Source organism: Salvia splendens, chromosome 1 (genome assembly GCF_004379255.2).
Source record: "Salvia splendens isolate huo1 chromosome 1, SspV2, whole genome shotgun sequence".
In the NCBI taxonomy this organism is placed as follows: domain Eukaryota; kingdom Viridiplantae; phylum Streptophyta; class Magnoliopsida; order Lamiales; family Lamiaceae; genus Salvia; species Salvia splendens.
This window is the reverse complement of record NC_056032.1, coordinates 40,206,309-40,233,027: the sequence shown is the minus strand read 5'-3', so window position 1 is coordinate 40,233,027 and position 26,719 is coordinate 40,206,309. Positions and strand designations below refer to the sequence as shown.

At 38.0% G+C, this 26,719-nt stretch overlaps 2 protein-coding genes, 1 long non-coding RNA gene and 1 other non-coding gene across 6 annotated transcripts; 2 read left to right on the top strand and 2 right to left on the bottom strand.

Moving 5' to 3' along the window:
* Window positions 1-1,744: 1,744 nt before the first annotated feature.
* Window positions 1,745-9,463, bottom strand: LOC121751435. Its single transcript, XM_042146183.1, has 2 exons — window positions 8,160-9,463; window positions 1,745-4,017 (listed from the first exon to the last, which is right to left on the bottom strand). Exons 1-2 carry the CDS (start codon window positions 9,232-9,234, stop codon window positions 1,949-1,951), a joined length of 3,144 nt encoding a protein of 1,047 aa, XP_042002117.1. The 5' UTR covers window positions 9,235-9,463; the 3' UTR covers window positions 1,745-1,948.
* Window positions 9,464-10,428: 965 nt separating this feature from the next.
* On the bottom strand, window positions 10,429-19,888 carry LOC121751415 (rRNA-processing protein FCF1 homolog). 3 transcript variants are annotated; one of them, XM_042146155.1, is made up of 9 exons: window positions 19,709-19,886; window positions 19,550-19,615; window positions 19,064-19,169; window positions 18,387-18,429; window positions 18,232-18,304; window positions 16,886-16,973; window positions 11,006-11,062; window positions 10,830-10,908; window positions 10,429-10,735 (listed from the first exon to the last, which is right to left on the bottom strand). In XM_042146155.1, exons 1-9 carry the CDS (start codon window positions 19,777-19,779, stop codon window positions 10,722-10,724), a joined length of 597 nt encoding a protein of 198 aa, XP_042002089.1. In that variant the 5' UTR covers window positions 19,780-19,886; the 3' UTR covers window positions 10,429-10,721. The 3 variants fall into 3 exon arrangements, with proteins under 3 accessions (XP_042002089.1, XP_042002097.1, XP_042002105.1); XM_042146163.1 differs by lacking the exons at window positions 10,429-10,735; window positions 10,830-10,908; window positions 11,006-11,062 and adding an exon at window positions 11,200-11,541 and having other exon boundaries at window positions 19,709-19,884; XM_042146171.1 differs by lacking the exons at window positions 10,429-10,735; window positions 10,830-10,908; window positions 11,006-11,062; window positions 16,886-16,973 and adding an exon at window positions 17,838-18,136 and having other exon boundaries at window positions 19,709-19,888.
* A 1,691-nt stretch (window positions 19,889-21,579) lies between these two features.
* Window positions 21,580-24,257, top strand: LOC121800207. Its single transcript, XR_006050453.1, has 2 exons — window positions 21,580-21,822; window positions 23,842-24,257. It is a non-coding gene; the product is annotated as an uncharacterized LOC121800207 (long non-coding RNA).
* On the top strand, window positions 22,355-22,427 carry TRNAK-CUU. The gene has a single exon. It is a non-coding gene; the product is annotated as a tRNA-Lys (tRNA).
* Window positions 24,258-26,719: the final 2,462 nt, after the last annotated feature.

Below are 26,719 nucleotides of genomic sequence, written 5' to 3'. Positions count from 1 at the left end.
GTTTAAGATATATTTTACATTTTTTATTTTTTTAGTAACACGCCAACCGGGATGGCATTTTACACTTGGTTTCGGTTTTTAAAAAATCGACGGGAAGAATCATTTTGTAAAGAAACGCCAACCGGGTTGGCGTTTTTAGGCATAATTTTTTTCCTTATCCATTTTCGTGTCTAACAAGCCCTATGGCTTCCAATAAATATTACATTTACATAAAATCAAAAAATAAATTGGAAAACGCCTTCTTGGTTGGCGTTTTTACTTAATAAGACGCCAACTCGGATGACGTTTTTTCCATAGATGAAAGAAATAATAAAGTGAGTACATTTATGTTATTGTAGTAGTAGAGTGCCTCACGCATCCGAAAAACTCCAGAAGCTTCTACCTTCACTTAAATTAATTCTATATGTGCCTTACTTCCTAGAGTTTGTATTCCTATTAAATAAGAGAGTTTTTTTGTTATTAAAATCAACATTTTTAATTTTTAAAATCTTATTCTTTCTATATTTTTTCCTCAACGCCAAGAATAAATTTGGGGTTGGACTGCTCCAATGGTATGGGAAAGATACGATCCCACCCTTGCGCGTTGCAAGTGGGGGAGGGGTACGGCTTTTTTTAAATTGTCGGACCGAGCCTGGAGAAGGGCCCGACAATGGAGCAGTATGCGTCGTGGGGCTCCGAGCTGGACCGCAAGGCTTTTTTTTTATTTCCTTTTTAAAAAATTTGAAAATTGTATTTTAAATTAATTATTTTATTAACTTTTCAATTTCAAACTAATTTACCAATACTCCATCAGTCCACCAATAGAAGGCCAATTTAACTGGGCACGAGTTTGAAGTGGGAAGTGGGTAAAAAAGGTTAGTGGGATTGTGAGTCCTACTTTTTTATATTAGTTTTATAGTGATGTGAGTGAGATAAAGGCAGTGGAATATTGGGTCAATTACCAAAAGTAGTAAAAAAATAAATGAGACATTTATTGGTGGATAAACGAAAATGACAAAATGAGACACTTATTGGTGGACGGAGTAAATATTCATCCAAGAGAAGTGAGGAAGAGATAAGACATTCTTGTTTGAGAAACACAAATTTATCGTCAAGTTTCAGTCTATAGTCTGTAATCAGTTTACGATTGCATGGTCAAATCATCTCATATCGGACCAATATTTTTCAGAGAGTTCCCAAACTCATTGTAGTTCCTGACAATCCACATTGTAAGATAGTAGTACATATTTTAAAGTTCCAGCCACTATTTTGGTTGAGATTTATCCCAAAAAAAAATTCTTTTATATATCAATAACATCTCATTCTTGATATCTTGTATTTTATGATACTCCATAGTCTTGATCGATAGTATCCCCGTTATATTTCTATAGTAAAAAAAATTTCAAAGTTGGTCCCTTAGTTTTTCCCCATATAAGAAATTTTCACGTAAATCTTAGTACCTTTATTTTTTTTGTTGCATCACTTGGACTTGGTATTCTCTAGTCGGTTCCTTCACTTTAATTGGGGCAAATATTCCCTTCGTCTATAATCCCTTAAATTGGTTGATATAATTAATCCCTTCCCTTAAATTTGGGCATAAGATGCATGTATCTGTAAGAAGCGGGCATTCTAACTCAACTTTTGGCATTTTCACCTATTAACACAATTAGTTAGTTACCTACCATGTCAATAAAAGCATTATAACTAATACAAGTCATCAGTAAGTACTAAATGAAATTACAAGTCATCAGTAAGTACTTAAATGTGGCATGAAAATGAAATTCAGCATGTATAAAAAACGAAGCAAATGATTCACATCATAGTACTAATACAAACAAGAGAGAGAATCTCTATTGATATTATACCGGGAGCGCTACATCGACAACAAAACATAACTACATTGATTCCGGCCATTTGAGTGAGGTGCATTAACTAGGATAAATTCTGCTGCTTTTTTTTTCCGATTGATCTAAAGAGGATGGTAGGGCACACAGCCCAACGCAGCGCTCAAATTGTTAACCACATCGTTGCATCTCGTTAGAAGACTAAGCATCTGTTGCGAGATATCACCCGGCGCCGTTTTCAGAGCCGGCGGTCTGATCCCTTCCTCCGGAGCAGGGAGCTGTTGGAATGGAGGTGCAAAAGTATTGCTGGACTGAGGATTAATCTTTGGCAAATCCTTACTAGTTGAATGTATAGAACCACCCGCCCCAAAACTAGCGATCTTGTTTATATTATTTTCATTTAAAGGGAGACTGCTATCGTCCCCTCCCAACACAAACTTAACTCGGGCGCTTTTACCAGCGCCTCCATTCCCAGCCTCCTCTCCGCTGGGCCTCTTCAGGCATGACCTGAGCTGCTCAGAGGCCGTTTTGGCCACTACCGGCATTGGCTCAGTATCTTCTTTGTTTTGATGAGGCGCCTTGACCAGTTCTGACACTGCCCCCTCACCTTCCACTTCACGGATGTGGCATCTGACATTCGCGCTTCCAAACAAGTTGCTACTTCCAACAGCAAACTTCAAAGCAGCCTGTGCGTCTATCTTGTGTTGGTAGACCAAGCGGCACACGTACGACTTCCAGAAAACTCTTGTGGCCGACTGGTCCAGAGGCCCGAAACGGGCGAATTTCGCCTTCAGCTGGGGAATGGATGGAAGAGCCGCATCAGCAGGAAACTTCATCATGAGCATAGTTGGAGTCGCGGATCTAGTCATCTGCCCTGCTGCTGACCTTTTGCTCGATTCTTGTTTCACGGCTCTTATTTGCGGAGCAGAATCTTTCGCATCCCCATACTGGGATTCAGAAGACCTCTGGATAATAACCTTTTTTTCCACTGTCGATGATTTGGAGCTATTTATCTTTTTTCTCTTAGACTCCAAAGACTCATCCAACTCCTTTTTCTCCACTGTCAATGATTTAGAGCTATCCATCTTCTTTCTCTTAGACTCCAAACACTCGTCCATCTCCTTTTTCTCAACCGTAAATGATTTGGAGCTATCCATCTTCTTTTTCTTAGACTCCAAAGACTCATTCCACTCCTTTTTCCCCACTGTCAATGATTTTGAGCTATCCATCTTCTTTCTCTTAAACTCCAAAGACTCATTCAACCTCTTTCTTTTTACGCCTTCTGAGACATCGAGCTTCATTTTCTGGACATCATCCGGACGAACGCGTTTCTTTCCACCTTTGGTTGGGTCATCGAGTCTTACTGGAGAAGGTCTCACAATTTTGTCAGCAATAACAGGCGTGAGCATAGGTAATCCACTTGCCTCAATCTGTACTGGTGGCACTACAACCAAGCTCTTCTGATACACAAGGGATCGGTATTTTAAGAAAACCTGCTTGATGACAGATTGGCAACTCTTCTGCTCCCCATGAAAGGGATTGCAGGCAACAGCACGTAGATCCCTCACAAACATTTGAAGCTCTATTTTCACAAAGTCATCTGCTTGCTGTGATTGAGATGATGAAAAACCCACAGCTGCATCTATTTTCTGATCTTCTGGTCCACTGTTTTCAGAGGGATGAACACGGGCTAGCATTCCAGAGACATTCTCTGTAATGTTACGGACTGCGAGAGGTAACTCCCGACGTTCCCCACCAGTATCAGGGTTAATTACTTTCCTTTTCTCTTTCTTTACGCGGATTGCATTGACATCTGTGGAATTCCCAGCAGGACGTTTTAGAAACCTAACTTTTTTGGTGCCACCTTCAACATGTTTCCTGGAGCCATCAGAAGGTTTCATATAAATTGATGCCTGCTGACTTATAGGTTGATGTTGACCCTCAGTTGAACAAGACTCGGATGGCTGGTGCATGTGGTCTCTCACGCCAGAGTACTCTCTATTTACCGAGAATTGACGAGGGAAGTGACCCACCTGGCTTGAACTTGCTTTCTTGCTCTTCAATGGAATAGATTCCTCCTGTCGTCTAGAAAGATACTTGTCTTTCTCCACTTGACCTTTTGCTTTTGCAGGCTCTACAGAGATTTCCTTCTTACCAAGTGTTTCAGCAAACACCAGTCGGCCACTCAAAGGAGCTGCAATATTGATCCAACAAGATTAATGAGAAGGAGAAGACAACTGGAAACACTTGAAAAAGAAAATGATCAGACAAAAGGACAGAAGTATAAGATGGTTTTATATATGTCGAACAAGGGCATCAACAAACTTCTACACTGAAATTGTATACATAAGGCAAGCAAAATTGGGAGAGAAAAACGGTAGCAAACTAGCAACCAATAACAAAGCTAAGGATAGTACACAATAATAATCAAATCTCTTTAAGAATGTCAACTAGCATATCCCTCTACTGAGCACAATCAGTGATACAGTGATAATAGAATGGGTTAGGTCAAACGTTCAGAACATGTACAGACTTGCTGAATTACATTTCTAGAGGCAATTGGTCAAATTGCTGGTACAAGAGGACAGCTATGATTAAATGATACAAAAATAACCATACAATCGGAGAATGGTTTCACAAGGTTAATATTGTCTTTAGTTCAGATTTCCATGGTATATATCCATTCATACATACAATGCTTCTTTAATTTCCAATTCTTGGGCCAGCTTCAGTAGTTTCCTTTTAATGAAATAAAGCTGGCTAAAAATGCATAGTACCTCTGATAATTTCTCTTACACAAATTCAGGATATTAACGAATTTCCAGCAGTTACAATTACATATACCCTTATTTTATTAGTGTTATCCTTCTCCTTAGTCATTGCTGCTGTTTCCACCACTGGCACTGCCATACCCTGATTTTTTACACTAATATTAGTGCAACTACTATCACTTTCATCATCTTTTCATTATAAATTACATCTATAATGTTTTTATATAAGTAATGAAAATTAAATGACAACTCCAAAAGCTTATGACGTCATATACTACAATGCCTTTAACACTTCAATTCCTTCTGTTCATAAAAAAGTGGTTCAAGTGCTAAGCATGGGCACACACAGAATATTCATTAGTCTTAGCATGTTACACATCATTTCAGTAGACTTAGCCCTCTGCTTCTAGATTATAAAACTAAAGACACCAGCTTAGCTTGAAAGGCCCCTAACCACCTCTAGGACAAAGCATCCAAATAATGTGCGGATTTGGCTGAGGTCATATCAGACATACTGGAGCAATTAAGAAGTAAAAGCTATGTAATTACTATTATGAAATAAGATGCTGCTATACCAAACCAAAGCCTAGGATCAGTTTGTTTAATAATTAGCACACACTTTTTTGTACTGCGATTCAGTAAGGTATATTTAAATCAAACCCCAAAAACGGAGGGAGGGTGTGTAAGGAGGACAGTTGAAGAAGAATGAAGGAATATGCTGCATTTCAGATCCACCGTCATTAAAAACAATCCATCAAACAAACAATTATTATAATATAAAAGGAGAAAGACTTGAAGAAATAGAAAAATATTTTGGGGGAATTTTTTCAATATTCTTACTCCATTCACAAACAATCATATGGGCGATCATGGCCTAACTGAAGGCTTCACCTATTTGGTGGTGGCATATGACAGTTTTGGTTATTACCGAGTATGCTCTTTCTGTTGTTCAGTGAGATGAAGAGGCAAAATGTAATGAACCGGACAAAGGGGGCAGCACATTTAGTAAATGAGAGAGTGGTAACTAATTTATTCAGTAGAGGAAAACAATTAACAATCAAGGAAAGTTCAATATTCAGTTAGTACAGTTTACAATGTCCAAAAACACTAAACTATGCTAAAAACCAAAATCATACAACATAAGTACACCAAATGTAGAAACCTAATCATACAAGTGATGACTACCATGAAAGTTTAATATATTACCTAGTCGGCCTAACAAAATGCTTCATCTAGCACTTCCAGTTCAAGTTACTTTCACTTGAGAAGAAATGGCACATTTTCCCAAGTAGCTATTAATTTAAGTTCTCTATTTACAGAGAAACTTCAACAAAAAAAAGTACTCTCTCCGTCCCAAGATATTAGACTCGTATACCACTTTGGGGTGTCCCAACATACTTGAGCCATTTCTATTTATGGTAAAAATCTACTTTATTACCAACTCCACTTACAACACTAAACAACACCTCCTAAATTCTTGTGCCAAAATAAATGAGTCTAATATCTTGGGACGGAGGGAGTACTAGTATTATACAAAGCATAACCCACTTTGAAGTTTGGACCCTAAAAGATAAAGGTTTCTCTATTTAAGCATGCCCACGATAAAAAAGGAAGTATTCATTAATATTTTTTGGTTAGACAGCTGCAATCATTTTCTCATATTATCATATCATGACATGAGAAATCAACATTTTTATTAGTATTCTGCACCACAAGTGAAAAATATTAGAAACTAAGATAATAGAACAAACTTCTTTAATGCAACAATCAAGTTTGTCTAAGTGTCCAACTGAAACTCAAATGCATTTGCGCAAGTTCTTTTTGGTCTAAAAGTACACCTTATTTATCTCCTTAGGTGGAGGAAAATTCATCTCATCCACAGGCAAAGGATAAGAAAATTATACAACTAGTTCTGTGAACAATTGCCAGTCACCCTTAAAGCTAGTAGCTACAAACACAAAGCAAAACACCTCATGCCTCTGAACTATAAGTAGACTCATTAGATAGTATGAACTATTTCCATTTAGTCCGCCCCTTACTTTCTAATTTAGAAAAACAAAATCTTTCTAATGAGATGGAAGTCATTCTCCACTAACAATTATCAATCACTTTCTCTTTCTATCTCTCTCTTACTTTACCAATTGTGCATTAAAACCCGTGCCCCTCCAGAAGTTCAAATTTTTAAGAGAGGGGGAGTACTTGTCAAACAAAGGAAAGCAATGCTCAAATTACCAGCCCATGTAATATGATCACAAAGGTTTTCCAGTATATAGATTAATGTAACATTATATAATTGATGAGAACAATATGAGGATAGATGAAGAACCTATTCAGTTGAATAAATTATTTAATGAAACATATGAGCATGGTGGCATAAAAATCAATATTTAGAGAGAAAAGTGCAACTTCAATACTAGCAAGATAGAGTAGATGGAGTCCAGAGCCTTTGTCCTAGCGGCAAGGAGCTTAGACATTATTGTATGAGGTGCCGAGTTCGAACCCTTTTAACATCATTTGTAATTTCCTCCTTTATATAGGAGTATATTTAAAAAAAAGATAAGTAGATGGAAAAGGCATCCTGCAAATGATTGTGCAAAGTACTAGGCAAAGGAGATATTTCCTATTTTATACTCCCTCCGTCCCGGCCTAAGCGAGACGTTTCTATTTTGGCACAAGAATTAGGTAGTGGTGTTTAGTGAATTAAATTATTGATAGTAAAGTAAGAGAGAGAGTAAAGTAAGAAAGAGAAAGAGAGAAAAAAGTAAGAAAGAGAATAAAGTAAGAAAGAAAAGGAGAGAATAAAGTAAGAGAGGGGATAAAGTAGGAGAGATGAGAGGATAAAGTAGGAGAGAGGAGAGAGTTGATTGTTGCCAAAAAAAGGAAACGTCTCACTTAGGTTGGGACATACCAAAAAGGAATACGTCTCACTTAGACTGCGACGGAGGGAGTATCTCATTGTCACTTCTATTACTCCCTATATACCGTTGTTACTTCTAATACCTGGATGTGGAAAAAAACATGAAACCTACAGGATGAAAACATTTTGCAGCATGCTAACTAATTCAAAAAAAAATGTCTCTGTTCAAAACATTTTACTTTGTATCTTCAGAAAGCAAACGAAACTACAAATAAAACTGAGGAATTTCTCTAAGCTCATTCACAAAAAAACTGTGGAGACCAAAAACAAAGTCATTACAATGTTTTGCTTATGTGCCATGCCGGGAAGCAGCAGAGAGCCAAAAGCATGTATGTGACACATCAGACTGTATTTGTTTTCACCATTACCATTAGCTACCTTCTTCAGTGAACATGAATGGGATTCTATTAATATTTTTTATTCTTTGTAGCATGTCATTATTTATGTTTGAAAGCGTATCAATTCTGTTCTACTTCATGAGATCAATAACTGTTGATAACACAAAATTATCTCTACAATTTTTTTGAGATCTTTAGTAGCAGGCATGATAGTAACATAGACAAAGAATGGGTCAGGACATATAGCACCACAAATATATAAATGACATCACACCATGGCATATTCTAAAAAGTTCACCACAAACACTACCTGTAGACGGATCCACAGTCGCAGGGGCAGTGGGACGAGAAGGGCGCAACGGTTGAGTTCCAAAAGCCTGAGCATATGTCTCATCAAAATCCTCAAAACGCATCTTTCTAACAGCAAGAGCCACTGCCTTCTGCTTGATAAAATCAACGGAAAAGCACTCATCACTCATGGGATTCAAGGCTACATGATGCACGAAAGAAACTATGTCACTGGGTCGAAAACTATCATGCGCTTTACTTATCTGGCTCAAGCTATAAACCCCTGCTTCAGAATCGCCATCATCCACAACAACATATCCCTCTACACTAGATGGCGAGAACTGATTTTTGCAGCGGCAGGCTAAACCCAAACTACTTCTTCTGGCTATCTCATCTGCAGCTTCCTCCACCGCCTTTAAGAATGACCGGGATGTAGTTTGCATCGACTTCTCGGCGAAATTCTCCTCAAATGGAATCAACTCCGCCGGATCGAACCACCCATAGCTGCTGTCCCCAAAAAACGCCACCAAGACGTAGCCTTCTTGCTTGCCTCTCCGGACAGAACGTGGAACAAGTACCTCATTATATATGTGGCCCGGCCACCACGGGTGGGATTTTACCTTCCCCCACACCATATCACCGATTTGGAACCCATGTCCAACCGCTTCGTCATTTCCTTTAGCAGCGAACTTGTCGAATGCGGATAAAATAGAGTCGTAATCCTCAGCTGCACTCGTATTCTTCTTATGTTCCAGTTTCCCGCTCTGCGGAATGCTTCCTTCACTGCCCCCGAGCAATCTACAAACGGAAGAACTAGGTTTATTTTCACCTCCTCCGCTACCGTGGAACCTGAATTCTTCATTCTCAATCGCAACTCTAGAATCACTCACATTACTGATAAACCTAGTTTCATCTGATTCATCGCCGCCAACTCGACCAACTTCCACATTCGAAACCAATGTGCCAAATTCGAAAGCTCCAGGGGAAGAAATTTCGCTCGCTGAACCGGAGATTTTATCTTCTTCGACGGTGTCTCTTCCCCGTTGTAGCGGCGGTACCACCCGGGCGTCGTTGCTGGAACTCATGAGCGACATCATCTCAGCCGCCTGCAAACGCTTCGAAGCCGAAACACTGAATAATAAGGAGAAATTACTAAAAACATGTCTCAATCCGGAGAAAATGGCAAGTGACTACAAATTGGCGAGAAGCATGAACCCTAGAGAAGAAGATGAGGAGTTGAGCGTCCCCTTCTACTGAATCTGATACTGTGGGTTTTGAGCGCGTGGTTGCGCGCGTACAACTATGTGCTTTTTACGGTTTCGTGAGTTTTGGAAATGGATGTATACACGTTTTCACGTTTTAGGGAAAATATAAGTAGTAGTAGTATGATAATCCCCCTATGGCTATGGGCTATGACCATATGCAATGCCACACAAAAATTTAAAATACACTAAGATACTACTCTTAAATTAATTCCATTTTTTGTTTTTGGGTAAAATATGATGTTACACTAAAATAAACATAAATCACTTTTTCAAAATTTATGAAAAAAAAGATATAATATAGAAAATATATTTTTAAGTTTGAGTTTAAACATAAATCACTTTTTCAAAATTTATGAAAAAAAATATAATATAGAAAATATATTTTTAAGTTTGAGTTTAGTATAAATAGATGGAAATCTCATAATCCAATACTCCGGTTTTTTCGTTTTAGCTCATAAAAATTAATCCATATCAATTTTTGATAAAAGTATTTTGACACATTTGTCCATTTTTCTCTTTGTATTGTACTCCTGTTTATTCATTATAAATTGCTCCCTCCATCATGAAATATTGTCCAAGTTTGACTCAACACGAGCTTTAATAAATGTGAAGAAGTGTGAGTTGAAAAAGTCAGTAGAGTGAGAGTCTCACATTTATATATTAGTTTTATAATAGAATGTGAGTGTAAAGAGATGATGAAAAGTGAGATCTAATTATCAAAAATAGAAAAAAAAACATAGTGGACAATTTTTCACAGACGGACCAAAATGACAAAACTAGACAACATTTCACAGAGTACTATGTACGTATTATATTTTCTTGAGTTATTTGCATATAAACATATAAACTTTAAATAATTTTTAATTTTCCCTCAAAGTCTATTATATTTAAATATCTAAATACACCATCTTCAGTTTTTTTTTCCTCCAAAATTAATTTTCTCTAAATTGAATAGCAAAAGTAATATTAAACGACATCATTTGAATACAAAATATAACTTGTGACAAACTTGAAAAAAAACTAGAATTTCCAAAAGTTTTGAGATTTTGTGAGTTTTACCAAGTTAAGTTGGGAGTAATACAAGTGACAAGATTTCATGTTGTTTACGGTAGTAGCCCAACTATTGCACCAAAAAGATCAGTTACATTACAATAGCTATCTTGAAATAATGTTTCAGAACAGGCTCCATTAGCCACATCCTCGTGATATACTCAGCATCGACCCACTTGCAACGCCCGGATAAATGTTCTAAGCTAATAAACAAAGTGGTGTCTCACGTTTTCTAGGGTAGTTATCGAGCAAATGAGCCCCCCAGATTTTTAAACTCTAGGAGCTGCACCAAATGCAAAGCAAAAAAGACAAACAAGATATGAAAAACTTTAAAGACGAGTACGGAAAACGTGTTGATAACAAATGGTTTATCCTACCTCCACCAATTGTAGCCTCAGGTAGCCGTTCAATGGAATATTGATGCTTTGTAATGTACATAATTGGCACACCAGGGATCTGAAAATCGACCAATCTCATCACCAAATCGCTAATATACGAGGCATGTGTAAATGGAATATTATAATTCTAAGTCCTGCACGTGAGTTGATCATACCTTACGGATTCTTCTCTTCAGGTCCCGATCACAGGTTGCAACAATGTAGCACTTATGCTGTTTCGTTGGCCATGATGGCAACCTATTAGTTTGTTTGCCATAAAAAAAAACTCACAAAAACATTAAATACAATTTGACAACAGCAAAATTCAGAAAAGATCATTTTGGCAATTTTTCCAATGCACATAGTGTCAAAACAAATCCCATGGAATATTCCCACCGAGAATAAGTAATTGATTGAGTAGAATAAGTAATTGATTCAATTGTATATAGTCAGGAAATAGATTGATTACACATTTACACTTTACCATAGATAGGAATGATGTTATCCTATATAATGTAGAATGTGTACATCGATCAAAGACACTGCAATACAAAACTATTCTACTCTCAAATAACCTATATCTTCCCTTTGCCAATATGAGTATCACCTCTCTCGATTACCATCGTTAAGATGGTATCAGAGCAGGCTAAATCGGGATTGAGACTCAGAACGATATCATCAGTCTCGTATACCTTTCCCGGCCTTTCGTAACCTGCAAAAGAAACCAACCAAGAAGATGTCAGAATCTGATTCCAAACCACCCCAAAACACAAACCAACCCGTGATTCTTTCTGCCGAACAATTCGCAGAACTAATGAGACTCAGTATGTCTCAAAACTCCCAAAAATCGCAACCCAGAACCGATCACCAACCAGAGTCGTTGGGTGAGGTTCATGTTCAAACCAAGCTTAATGGGGAGAACTATCCCCTGTGGGCGAAACTGATGCAAAAGGCCATCGGAGGGAAAGGCCTGATATCTCACATCTCTGGAGTGTCAGAGCCTCCCGCTCCGAAGGATCCAGAATACACACGATGGATCCAGCGAGACCACTGCTGTTTCAATTGGATTATCAACCACATCGAAGCCAGCCTGGTGAACGAGGTATCACAATACGAGACGGCTCAAGATCTGTGGGAGAACTTGGCCATCACGTATGGAAGCGGTACCGATCCGTTCCAAATCTCAGACCTGCACAGGCAAACATACGGGATGAGACAAGGAAACATGACTCTAGAAAACTTATGGCAGAAGTTCCAAGACTTATGGATTTCAATCGATAGCCGAGACCCGAATCCAATGGACACACCGTCCACCATCGAGAAGTACAACCAGATCGTTCAACGACACCGGTTATACCAATTCATATGGGCACTCGACGACAGATACGACAAAATCAAGCGAGAGATCCTAAATATGGATCCCCTCCCAACGGCCAGAAAAGCCTATGGAATGGTCAGACGTGAAGCTGTCAACGAGAAACTAATGAACTCCGAAACCAAGGACTCCGGAGTAGGAATTGGACTAGCCACTGTCGACCGAAGCCGAACGTTTTCCACCCAGAACCAGCCGCCGTCATCGAAACCCTATCGACGGGATGAGGACAAAAGCAAGCTTGTGTGTTCTCATTGTGGGGGGAAGAAGCACACAAAGGAAACGTGCTTTCACCTCCACGGGTTCCCGGATTGGTGGGACGAGATGAAGAAGGCTCGACAACAAAGGAATCGGAATAATGGCGGAGGAGGTGGAAGAGCAGCGGCAGCCGTAACAATCGACCGGGCCACCTACGCCGACGTATCGACGGGCGGCATCGGTCCAATTGCGGCCAATGGAAGGAACAACCGAGATCAGTCGACGACAGAGGAGGGAGCAGTTGCATCAGCAACGGTTGCTAGAGTATGGTCGGAAGGTAAAGAAATCGGGATGGGCCTCACCGGCGACAGGGAGATGGCGGCGGCTGGGACCCCACTGGAGAGGATGCAACGGCGGGGGCTAGGGTTTCGGAGTCGGCTCCGGAAGAAAGGAAGGAGGATCGAGCCCTAAAGGCCCAATTAAACCCAAAATCGCACCCTAAGCCCCAAGCCGAAAATACCTCTCAAATTACTCCCCCATACTCTCCTAAATCGCACCCTGGCCCCCGAATCCAAAAAACCTCCCAGATTCTACCCCAAAAATCCCATAAATTACCAAATAACCCCAGAAAAGTCAAACCACCAGATATTAGCCCCCTCAATTATCCAAAATCTCAATCTGAACCCCACACAGGAAAACCCTTACAGAATACACCCCAAAATTCTGAGAAATTCGAAAATTTGCCCTCCATACCATGTAAAAATTCCTTTGATGCCTTAGCTTGTTCCATATCCCAAACAGGCCCTAAAAATACCCACTGGATTTTTGATTGCGGAGCAACGGACACAATGTCTTTCGACGAGTCTGATTTTCTGACCATCTCAAAATCCACGAAGTCCTACGTCCAAACAGCCAGTGGGGATCTAGCCCGGGTCCAAGGGGCCGGCACAATCACTATCTCGCCCACTTTACGCCTTTCTAATTGTCTTTTTGTCCCTTCATTATCGCACAAGCTCCTATCAATTAGTCATGTCACTAAAGAGCTTCATTGTAAATTACTAATGCAGCCAAAATCTTGCATGTTACAGGATATCAAGACGGGGACGATAGTTGGGCGTGGCACTGAGCGACGAGGCCTGTACTATGTGGACGAGATAGCCCAACAGAGTGCCGCGATGCTGACTCACGGACCGACAGACAGACAGGCTTGGCTTTGGCATCGTCGGCTAGGACATCCGTCCATAGGATATCTTCGCATGCTTTATCCTAAGTTAGTTAATTCTATGAACTCCTTTCATTGTGAAACTTGTTTGTTAGCCAAAAGCCACAGGCACACATTTAAATTGAACAATACGAGAATGAAAAAACCTTTTGCTTTAATACATTCTGGTGTGTGGGGTCCTGCACCTATTATTGGGGGTCAAGGCTTTCGATATTTTGTGTTATTCATTGATGATTATTCCCGTATGACTTGGATATATTTCTTAAAAAATAAGTCTGACGTTTTTGACAAATTTACCCAGTTCTATACCCTAGTCCAAACTCAGTATAACCAAACGATCCAAATCTTAAGATCAGATAACGGGGGGGAATTTGTCAACACAAAAATGCAAGACTTTTTCCGGGAAAAGGGATTAGTTCACCAGACATCGTGTGCCTACACTCCAGAACAAAATAGGGTAGCCGAAAGGAAAAATAGGTATATTCTTGAAATCACCAGAGCCCTTTTAATAGAATCCAAAATACCCAAATCCTTTTGGCCTGAAGCCGTTGCGACTGCAGTCTACCTTATGAACCGATTACCAACAGGGATTCTAGAATTCAAGTCACCACTAGACCTTTTTTCCCAACATTTCGAGCTACCGTCGTCCCTGTCTCTGGAACCTAGGGTGTTTGGGTGTACTGTCTTCGTACATATCCCTAAGCAAGACCGTACCAAATTTTCCCCCTGTGCCCTCAAGTGTGTCTTCCTAGGCTACGGAAAAAACCAAAAGGGATATAGATGTTACGACCCAAACACTAAGACCGTGCATACCACTTTGAATTGTGATTTTGTAGAGGGGGAATATTTCTACAGCCAATCTAGTAGTCAGGGGGAGACTCAACCTTCAGATAATCATCCGAACAGTGACCTACTAAATTGGCTGCCTACACCCATGACTATCACTAGCCCAAGGGAAATCCAATCAGGGGGAGAACCACAACCACTGTCAAGTCCTGTCACAGACGTTGGTCCAACAGAGGAGGTTAGCGACACCGCCGGGCCGTCACGTCCTGTAGTTCAGAACGAGGAGCAAAGTGGCATCAACCAAACATCAACCCCGTCATCGATTCCTGAGGTAACTGGTCCAGATAATAATAGTGCATCTCCGAGAAACACTAATCTTGACAGGAACAGTGGAGCTGAATGTGAAACTATTGAAGGGTGCACTGATCAAGTGACTTACGAGCTACCTGCTAGAAGTACAAGAGGAGTTGCACCTCGAAGATACTCACCGGAATGGAAAGGAAGAAAAGCTAGGTATGCAGTAGCAAATATTGCCCAACGACAGCTGTCAGAAATGGCCCGAGCATTCGAAGCTGCCTTATATGAGGAGGAAGAAATCCCACAGTCTTTCGAAGAGGCGTCAAAACATAAACATTGGAGAGAAGCCATGAAGAAGGAGATAGATGCCCTCGTCACAAACGGAACATGGGAGAAGTGCACTCTACCTGATGGGAAGAAACCGGTTGGATGTCGATGGATCTTCACTATTAAAAGAAAAGCGGATGGTTCAATCGAGAGGTATAAGGCGAGACTCGTGGCAAAAGGATACACTCAAGTATATGGCATAGATTATGAAGAGACCTTCTCCCCTGTTGCAAAGTTGAACACTGTCCGAGCTTTGCTATCTATAGCTGCGTGTAAAGACTGGCCTTTGCATCAGTTCGACGTCACCAATGCCTTCCTCCATGGAGAATTGGGAGAAAATAAGGAAGTCTATATGGAAGTTCCTCCTGGTTTTTCGGCAGAATTTGGAACAGGCCAAGTGTGTCGACTGAGGAAAACACTATACGGACTAAAGCAATCACCAAGAGTCTGGTTTGGAAGGTTTTGCCAGGCCATGGTTAAACAAGGGTTCAAACAGAGTCAGTCAGATCACACGCTCTTCACGAAGAAACGGGGAGACAAGATAACCTGCCTAATTATCTATGTGGACGACATGATAATCACGGGAGATGACAGCGAAGAGATTCAAAGCCTGAGAGAGAACCTATTCAAGGAGTTTGCAATGAAAGATCTCGGAGCGTTGAAATATTTCCTTGGAATCGAAGTATTAAGATCAAGACACGGGATATTCCTGAGGCAGAAAAAATATGTCCTAGATCTGTTAGCGGAAACCGGCTTATTGGAGTGCAAACCGGCAGAAACTCCCATGATCACTAATCACGGGTTGAAGATAGTAGAAGGAGCCGACCTTGCAGATCGAGAACGATATCAACGACTGGTAGGAAAACTTATCTACTTGTCACACACCCGGCCAGACATCACTTATGCAGTCGGCATAGTCAGTCAGTTCATGCACCGACCACAAACCGACCACATGGAAGCAGCCTTAAGAATCGTTCGATACCTAAAAGGGACGGTGGGCTATGGAGTTTTCTTAGCCAAAAACGAAGACCTCGAGATTGACGGATACACCGACGCTGATTGGGCAAGTAACCCCGTCGATAGAAAGTCCACAGGAGGCTACTTCACCTTTGTTGGAGGAAATCTTGTTACGTGGAGGAGCAAGAAGCAGAAAGTTGTAGCCTTATCAAGTGCCGAGGCAGAGTTCAGAGGGATTAGGAGTGGACTTATGGAGATCCTATGGTTAAGGAGGCTATTAACAGAAATTGGCTACCCACCTACACGGAAAAGCCAATTATTCTGCGACAATAAGGCAGCGATCAGTATCTCAGAGACTCCGGTGCAACACGATAGAACAAAACATGTAGAAGTCGATCGGCATTTCATCAAAGAAAATCTCGAGGCCGGCACCATTGAGTTCCCATTTGTACGATCTGAAGAACAGCTGGCAGACATCTTGACCAAAGCAGTACATCCAAAGGCCTTCAAGGAGATTTTGGGCAAGTTGAGTATCGGGGATACCGTTTCTCAACTTGAGGGGGAGTGTCAAAACAAATCCCATGGAATATTCCCACCGAGAATAAGTAATTGATTGAGTAGAATAAGTAATTGATTCAATTGTATATAGTCAGGAAATAGATTGATTACACATTTACACTTTACCATAGATAGGAATGATGTTATCCTATATAATGTAGAATGTGTACATCGATCAAAGACACTGCAATACAAAACTATTCTACTCTCAAATAACCTATATCTTCCCTTTGCCAATATGAGTATCACCTCTCTCGATTACCATCGTTAAGACATAGTAGAAAAGGTTGGAACAAGAAAGACCTTCAAGTCTAAATATCAGATGATCATATTTTTTACCTGTGTAACCCTGTCAACAAGACAGTCATCAGCATAAGTTCCTTTGTGTATGCAGGGAAGCCTTTCAAATGGAGGATCCTTTGCAATTCTGTTGATACAAGAAAGAAAAACAAACATTTACCAAACTTAGTATAGGAAACAAGCTAATTCCAGCATACATGATATTCATCATACTGTAACACACTTGCCACAAAATAGATATTGGGTATTTTTGGGGGAGACCCTTGGGGAGAAGTAAAAAGTAAATGCTTTGAGCACTTGCATTATTACTAATACTCATATTGCATTAATGTAGACTATCAGCTAAGGCTCACCAGCACTCTAGCACTCTCAACATCAGTGTAATAGCAGCATGAACCAGTGTTGTCAAAAACGCGCCCGGGGTGCGCTCGGGACGCGGGTCGCCATGATCGAGGCCGGCTTCGCCCCAACATGGGTGAGCCGAGCGAAATATGTGGGGCGCCGTCGGGGCGCGCTCTGGGCGAGAGACGGAACTAGCGGCGGGGGCTTACCTGTTACCGTCCGCCTTGCAGATTTTTAGTTTTACACAGAAAAAAGAAGAGGGAGGGGAGACGGAGACAGGATAGAGAGAGAGAGTTTACATTGGGAAACGAAATTGCTTTTTGACTTATTCATGTAGTACTCCATCAATTATTGTTTATTTTTATTATTTGTATAAGTAACATATTTTATTAATTCCTTATATTTATAATTTAATTTTAGGTTTATATAAAGCTAATTTAGTAATGTTTAGAACATCACAATCTCTATTTATGGAGCTTTTCATTTTACCTAATTTGTTTTATGAATTAAATGAAGAGAAATAAAATAATAATTATATGTTTATTTGATAATTTGTTTTATGATTAAATGAAGAGATTTAAAATAATAATTATGTTTATTTAAATGAAGATAAATAAAATAATAATTTATTATTTCTTCCAATCTTTCATCTTTTTCCGAAATGACTCTATTATAAAATCCATTAATTAAATATTATAATAAGTAAATTGATTATAATTCCTCCAATAATTCTTTTCTACCCAATGTCAAAATTGAACTTTAAAAATATTTTTTTCCTGTTATGTAAATATAAGTATTTATATTATAGTGAATTATCTTTAATCATTATTATTACTAATATATAAATAATAAATAATTTTGCGCCCCGATTCGTGGGTCCCTCGCCCCGGCGCCCCATAGCCCCGCGACCCGAGGTACAGCCTCATCGCCCCGGACCGACCCGCGACCCTAACAACACTGGCATGAACTTAAAACTTCGAATAGAAGTTATATAACTTATACTATCCAAGATAAAGAAACTTAAATTGGGTGAAAGAACGTGCCTCAAAGCAACTCGGTATTTCTGACCTAACTTCTCAAGCTCGGCCATAACACAATCCGTAATGCAAGGAGTGCCTACAGCGAGAAAGATGAGACCAAGTCATTAATACAAATAAGTGTACAAATAAGTTGTGTAAAGAATGCTAGCATAACCTACATTTTGCATACAAGCAGTCCATCATTGCTTTCTCCAAATCTAACTGCAACATATTTGGACAATCAATAAGAATAAGGTAATAAACAGTCAGAACCTATAGTTTATATATATTTAAAGAATTGATAAACTAATATCCCTATATATAACCTAAGACGATTTAGGTAGATTTTATTCTTTTTTCCAGCACAGTAATGATAAATGGAAAGGAGATGAGCAGAGAAGGATCGAGAAGGTTAAACGAATGAAGGCGGAATAAGATTCTGTTAGAGAAGGTAGTTAAACTGTTGTGCAGCAAGGTTGTTAAATGCTGATCATATTTGTATTTTGTAGTTAGATAGTTTTATATCAACTCCATAAAAGAGATCATGTACACTCATTAACATGTTTTCTTCTTCTACAATCCTTCATTCTCATTTTCCCAAATCTGCAGTTACTTCTTCTTTTCCATGTTAAGTCTCGAACAGAAGCTCTCTGGCAACCATATATCACTTAACTTCTCCATCCCAATCAAAATTCAAGAACCAGATAAAGGAACATCACAGAATTTCAAACTCCATAAATATCTCACAATAATTGTAACCTTGTTTTCATCCCACTTCTTTAACGAAGTGTATCATTCATGCAGGCGAAAATAAAAAATTAAAAAACAATGAAATGTAGAAACTGGCAGCACTCACTTTATTTTGGATGGAGAAATTAATGAAGTTAGTATCCACCAATACTCGGTAAGGCTGCCCTAAAGCAGTATTGTGTTTGAAGTAAAGCGCCGATGAAACTTGCGGCCTGCATCAAATACCAATTTGAAATCAAATTCAATACGAAGATCTAAACTGGACTAACGAACCCAGTATAATATGTGTAAATACGGTTACAACACAATAGTAAGATTCAAAATATGAAATTTAGGCTAAGAAATACTCCCTCCGTCCCATGCTACTCGCATTTTTCATTTTAGGCCGTAAATTTGGGATTGATTTTTTTTGTAATTAAAAAAGAATTTTAGGTGTAATGAGACATCACTTAATAAAAGAGCTCTTAGCTTAAACTAACATATTAATTAAATGCATTAATTCTAACTTAAATTATAAATAGTGTAAGGACTTTGTGACGAGCCGAAAAGCAAACGTGCGAGTAGCACGGGCCGGAGGGAGTATGAAACTCACACATTGCGGGGAAGTTTCTCCTTAGTCAAGTCTTTCCTGTTAGGGTTCAAGACATCCTCCTTGTACCTGCAATAGCAAGTAGAGGAATTGAAAATTAACAAAAACATGAATTCACGAAAATATAGCTTTAACTGTGAATCGACGAGGGGGGGGGTTTACTGTTTAATTGCTTTATGGGTGACGATTTTCTTCATGACAGCAAACTTAGGAGATTTCTTCGCTTTTCCCATCTTCAGTTGTGATTTGCAGGCGCTGGCTGGAGATAAATTTGTCGTCGTAGTTTCCCCAAAAAAACCCTAAACCCCTAAACTGCAACTCATGGGCCGAATGATTTTTTTTTTAAATTAGGTGCCCATTAAGAGTGTTTATCCATGAATATGATTGTAATACCTCATTACTAGTATTCTATTGATTTAATGACAAAGTAAAGGGGTATTGATTTATAAAATCACAAAGTTTGTAATTATATAAATTCATGATTTTGTTATTCAATTTAAGTTCATGAAAAATACAAAATTAAGTTAAAAAAGTTAATGATTTTGTGGTATTATGAATAAACTAGTATTAACACCCGAGCTATGCACGGGACATAAGAGTTTCAAATAATGAATATTAAATATAATAAATATATAGAAAATAAGAATTGAAAGCAATATGGAGATTTAAAAAAACAGAAATGTATTTATCTTGTCTCACTCAAAATGAAGAATTTACTACCCCCAGTGAATGAAACATTTATGCAATTTTAATTTATAATCTAAGTAAAGTAAAAATAATAAAATTAATGACAAAAATAAGATGTGTGACTAATGATCAAAGAGTATGAATTAATTAGAATAAGATATACAAATAAAGAAAATATGAGTGAGTAAAGATGTTTATTGAAAGTGTCATGCAAGTCATTAATCCAAATATAAGGTAAATTAATATATAAATTTAATAGCTTAATTTATAAAAAATTAATTTGAAAAAATATATGGAATATTAAGCATATCCACATTAAATATATGAATAATTTAAATCATATAAATTTAAAACTTCTTTGAGAAGTCAAGTTAGAAAATTTGTATTATCTAATAATCACATTTTAGTTGACTGTTTATTTTTTTTAATTTCAGACCATAGCATAACTTGATATACATTTCCAAAGGCTAAATGAATTTTTTATATTGGAAAGAATAAATTTCTTACTTCCCGCCACATATACGTATAAAAAGTAAATTACTAATGTCACTTAAAATAACGATAATATTTTATGCATCTTGTTTGTTTTGAATAATGTGAGAATTTACACTACTCTTTATATTAAGAAGTTATACTAAGTTAGATTTAATTTTAAATATATATAATGTCATCTTATTCCTTAGTTTAATCTATAAACTTAGTAGTATTGTTTAATTAGAGGCGAATTAAAATATAAGAACTAAAAACTTTAATTGAGTAAATATAGGATGGAAATTGTAAGCATTACATACATGTGTTGTCGTTTAGCTTGTGAATTAATTAGGAGAAAAGGTATTACAATAAATGATTAAATCTCAATTTTAACATAAATAAATGGAAGGCAAACTAAACTCTCTAGCACAATTCCAATTTAACTCAAATATAAGGCTAATTAATATATAAATTTAATAACTTAATTATAAAAAAAATTTAATGGTAGTGCACTATTTAAATGTGTTTTAACACTTCTTCAAGAAGTTAGCATTTTATTGGGCTATTATTTGTCCAATTGTTTTTGCCTTAAAAAATTATTTTTGAGTAGAAGACACCTCATCCTTCCATATTCCCTCCAAAAGTGCATTAAGGACTTTTAATCAAACTTGCACTTTAAATTAGTATAGATTCATAATTTTTGTTATTTAATTTTATGTTCATGAAAAATACTCTCTCTATCACATTGATTTACTTTGCCACATCGATTTTGACATCTCATCTAATCAATATGAGTTGTGTCGACAACATCAAATACTAGTAGACACATGTGGTTGATCACCTTGTTTTTGTAGTTGTCAATTAAAAAGAAAAGAGATAAATTCAAGAAAAGGAAGTCTTCTTCTCCCAACATACAATACTCTCATTCGATACATACACATACTCTAACCACCGAAATCTCGGTCGTTCCCCCTAGCCGCCGCGGCACTTGCATCCGTCGTGGGGTCTAACCGGCCATCATCACCATCTTCCCCCTTGTCTCATATCTTCTTCGTCATTTTTAGATCAAAGATTGAACACCCAATTTCCCCTTCTTCAATTCTTGTGGAAACAAGTAGGTAAGAATTTTATCTCTACATGGTTGGTGGGTATATGAATTGTGGGAATTTCAACATAGGATTGAATATGTGCATGTCTCTTTTTGTTTTGCCAATTTCACTTTGCCAAACTCACGTTACTATAATATTATACGCTTTAGGCTAAGCCCTCACGGTTTTGTTTTAAAGAGACTCCCCAAAAGACTTCATGTTAATGGAGTTGGAACAACCCATATATATTGTTTGCAACTCTACTAATTCTCCGATATGGGATGTGGTTTGCCCACCTCATCGATATATTGCTTTACTTATTCAAAGTAATAGTAGAAAAATAGTATTCTATGGTGTTTTTTTAATTAAGTGGACTCTTATTTCTTCAAGAAGTAAACTTTTATATTAATAATTTTGGAAATTTAAAATAGAAACTTGCAACACAACCATGAAACATATTAGCTGGATTTGGTTCTGCACATGCTATTTATTTCAAAAATAAGAGTGGCTATTGGGAGTAAATGTGATCAAGCTAGAAAACAAATATTAATAATTGTAACAAGCCCGTCTAGCTTAGTTGGTAGAGCGCAAGGCTCTTAACCTTGTGTCGTGGGTTCGAGGCCCCACGGTGGGCGCGAATTGGTTTTTTTTTCGCGAATTGTTTAAAAAAAAAAAACTTTTTGGGCGCGAATTGGTTTTTTTTTTCGCGAATTGTTTTTTTAAAAAAAACTTTTTATAACCTTTTGAATTGTTATTTTTTAAAAAAAAACGTTTTCTAAGCTTTTGGAAAGTAGCATGTTTGGTGGTTTTTTTCCCCGCGAATTGTTTTTTTTTTTAAAGAAATTTATAAGCTTTTGAATTGTTTTTTTAAAAAACTTTTTATAAGCTTATGGAAAGTAGCATGTTTGGTTCTTTTTATAGTTTCTTTAAGCTTTTGGAATGTGGTATGTTATGGTATGAGTGTAGAGAACATTTAGCATCTTGTTTTGTCTTGTTGATAGTAAGTGAAATATGTTAAAAAAATAAAGAGTAATTTACAATTGTCAATAACTATATAACATTGGTAATTAAATTATGAAAAATGATGTTCAAGGTGATCATGGTCCAAATGATAGCCGAGGACAGGAGAAGTTGTGAAAGTTAGACTTTCATTATAATTGAGACATTTAGACATACAAAGTAGGGTGTTCTGTGAAAGTTAGACGTTCATTATAATTGAGACATTTAGACGTACAAAGTAGGGTGTTCTGTGAAAGTTAGACGTTCATATAATTGAGACATTTAGACGTACAAAGTAGGGTGTTTTGCACTCAAAATCGATTTCTTAATTGAGTATTGCTTATAATAATGTGCATATTGGTATGACTGAGAATTAAAGGTTAGTATATGTATTATATGTTAATAATAAATATCATTATTTAAAGAGTGAACTGTAAAATAAGGACATGTGTATGTGTATGTGTATGTATGCCCATTCGAACTCCACGGGTATTTGTGTTTAGAAAATATCCTCGATGTATGAGTATAATATCATTTCAAATAAATTTTTTTACTATTTCAAGTCTTTTTATGCCTTTTTCATTCTCTTTTAGCCATTACGTCACCCAAGGCAATTTTAGTCTAATTTAGGGGTGAGCAAAAAAATCGGAAACCGAATATCCGAACCGAACCAAACCGAAATTTTGAAATTCGGTTCGGTTATTTCGGTTTTTCGGTTCTGTTTTGAAAATACAAAAATTTCAGTTTTTCGGTTCGGTTCGATTCGGTTCGGGGGAAGAAAATAACCGAATAACCGAATTTATTTAATTATTTATTATATATATATATATATATATATATATTAGTACTATTATTTAATACTCCAGCCCACTTAATTCATCAACAACTTGGCCCAAATAAAAATACTTGGTACAGTAGCCCAATTATCAAAAGAGTCAACTTATTTTGAATAAAAGTAAGCAACAGCTCCCTATCTCTCTTCTACCCCAAATTCAAGTCACCACTTTCTCTCTCTATTCTCAATTTTCACTTCTCATTTGAAATTCCCAGAAACAATCTCTCCCTTTCACGTTCTAAAACTCCTCTCCGGCAAAACTCGGCATCGCCGCTGCCACCGTTCTCCGCCGACGCTGCTGTCTGCCGCCGTTCACTGATGCATCAAGCACCGCCACCGCGTAGCCGAGTAGCCGTGCCTGCTGCTGCTGAGTTCAGCCCGGTGCTGTCCGCCGCCGCCATCGCCGCACAGCCCTCTGCTTTGAGCAACCGCTGTTGTTCACACACCGGATTCCAGCTCCGCTGCTCCCTCGGTTCTCTAACCTTGACACCATATGGCTCCAGGCGATTATGTATTGTTAAGTTGCAAATTGATTGCTAAGTATCTCTGAATATTTCTTATTATAGACGGTTTTTCGGTTTAAGGTTTTTCGATATTTCGGTTTTTTATATAATTTCGGTTTTTCGGTTTAGTTTGGGTTTTTAAGCTCGGGTTTTTAAGTTCGGTTTTCAGTTTTTCGGTTTTCGGTTTCGGTTCGGTTTTGCTTTTAGGCGAAATTCGGTTTTTCGGGTTCGGTTCGGTTCGGTTATGGTGAAAAACCGAACCGAAACCCGAATGCACACTTCTAATTCTTGCAGACTCCTGTCACTTATTTACTTTTTTAATTCTTATGTCTCTCTTCTTCAATTGAAAAGAAGAGCAGTTGGTCATTAGTATCAAAGCTGATGCAGAAGAGAAAATAATAAGGATCGAATGTAATGTAATCTTCATCACTTCAGGGCGATTTTGACATTTCGTTTAAATTTGAGGATCGAAATGCAAAGATAGACGTGTTGCATTCAACGAGGGAGAAGTGTAAAAGATTGAAATGCAAAAGATTGTAGTATAATTAAACAATCTTTAATGGAGAAGTGCAAGTGGTGTAACAACAAGAGAAAAAAAGACATGAATTTTATTAATCCGTATTCGGGATTCCAGGAATATTATCTCCTCCCAGAATTACAACCAAGATAAGATTCACTCACATTTAGCTATCTTCCACGATAAACTGAAATACAGATTGGAAAATCATAAAAACAAGTAGCACCCATTTTCTCATCTTTATTATACGACGTCACGCACAACTGCATGCTCAAGATTGGCTTCGTCCTTTGCCCTTACTGCTAAGCGTGATATGTATTCTTGGGTCCTTATGACAGATGTTAGAGCACCAGCAATGGGGGGCCGATCGCAAGGGCCGAGGCGATCCCCCCCCCCCCCCCAATCGGCTGTCATAGGTCACCATTGTGGGGAGGGAGCCCATCTCCACCCCCCAACGCCTCCGCTCCTGCGCCAAGTGATCGCCCCGGCCGATGGCATATCGGCCCTGCGATGGGCCTCCATTGCGGGGGCTCGGGCCGATAATGGAGCTGATATCCCTTTTTCTATTTTTTAAAAAATTTAATACTACAATTTTTAATCCATTATATATACTTCATTCTCCATCAATTCACATTCATTCCTTTCCAATATCAATTTCAATTTTATTACTTCTCTCCACGGTGATATGAACTTTAGCAACAAGGTGCCTGACATGAAGGGTTAGAAGAAGGAGACAGTCGGGGAGGCGTCTGAAGCTGTGCGGACGATGAGTACCTACTCTGAGGACCCGATTGTAGCCAACAATCGCGAGGGCGATTTCTGGGGCGTATCACGAAAAGATACGAACGAGTAAAGCCCGCAGGGCCCCGACACACCAGTCTGACGATCTACGCAAGCATTGGAAACGCCTGGTGTATGAGTGTGCTAAATTTCACGATTTATACGATGGCAATGCGAGAGGGTTCAAGTACTGAGAAATATATCTGCAACTGAAGGATTGCCCAAAATTCATAGAGTTAATGGGTCGTGTCGAGGAGGACGAGCCGGAACCCGAGTGCTTCTGAGGATGTGCTTCCGTTGTTTTTTATTATGTTTTCTATCTTTATCTCTTTTTTTTTTAATGTATGATGTTTTATTTTGTTTTTAAATGATTTTTTTTTCTGTATATACGTTGTCTTCTAATTACACAAACAATTTAAAGAGAAATATTAAAAATAATGATGACGTGGAAATGAGTTGGGCTCTGAGATAGGCTATGGGATGGACCTGCTAACGTGGCAGGAAAAAATGGAGATAGGCTTTGAGACGGGCTCCGGAGATAGGCCACCATTGCTGGTGCTCTTAGAGTTGTAAAGAATGAAGTTGGTCAATCCATGCACTGCTGCACATTGAAGTTGAAGTATCTCGACATCAAATACTGCAGAGACCATGTATATGGGAAAGTGGATGTATATGTTGGGTGGAAAGGAAGTTGCATAGACTGTATTTGGGAAAAAGAAGAAAAAAGAAAGAAGAAAAGAGAATGAGAAAAATACAAATACAAAGACTAAAATGCAATGCCCTCTAAAAAGGACAAGAAGGCATAAAAGACTCAAAATAGTGAAAACTTACTTGAAAGGACAAGAAGGCATAAAAGACTCAAAATAGTGAAAACTTACTTGAAATGTGATTATGCCCATGCACAAATCCTTGTGAGGATATTTTTATGATAATTTTATTTATTTATTTATATTTTTTATAATTGGTTTGATTTTTTTGGTATATTTATTTAGCAATTTAGAAATTTAGTCTATTTAATTTTATAAAGTTAAATTATGTAATTTAGAAATTTAAATTATGAATATTTTAGCTATTTTATTTTGAAATGAGGCTATTTTTATTGCATGCAACCGAGATTCATTTTTTTGTGTGACACTGATTAGAAGGCCCACTTAGGCCCACTTAATTTCAATGGCCTAAAACTTGGCACCAAGATTTTTATGATAGTGTGCACCACCCTAAATATCTTCCATTCATTCAACTAGCAATATTGGCCAAGGTTTATTACTTAAATCCTTTTTTTATATATTAAAG

Bases quoted from the DNA above. Each gene is read 5' to 3' on its own strand.
- LOC121751435 (XM_042146183.1), bottom strand. From the start codon at position 9,234: ATGATGTCGCTCATGAGTTCCAGCAACGACGCCCGGGTGGTACCGCCG. The intron at 4,018-8,159 runs GTAGTGTTTGTG...TCAATATTGCAG, and splicing joins GACTGTGGATCCGTCTACAG to CTCCTTTGAGTGGCCGACTG.
- LOC121751415 (XM_042146155.1), bottom strand. From the start codon at position 19,779: ATGGGAAAAGCGAAGAAATCTCCTAAGTTTGCTGTCATGAAGAAAATC. The intron at 18,305-18,386 runs GTAGGTTATGCT...TTCTCGCTGTAG, and splicing joins GGACTGCTTGTATGCAAAAT to GCACTCCTTGCATTACGGAT. The intron at 10,909-11,005 runs GTATGATCAACT...GTCGATTTTCAG, and splicing joins TGAAGAGAAGAATCCGTAAG to ATCCCTGGTGTGCCAATTAT.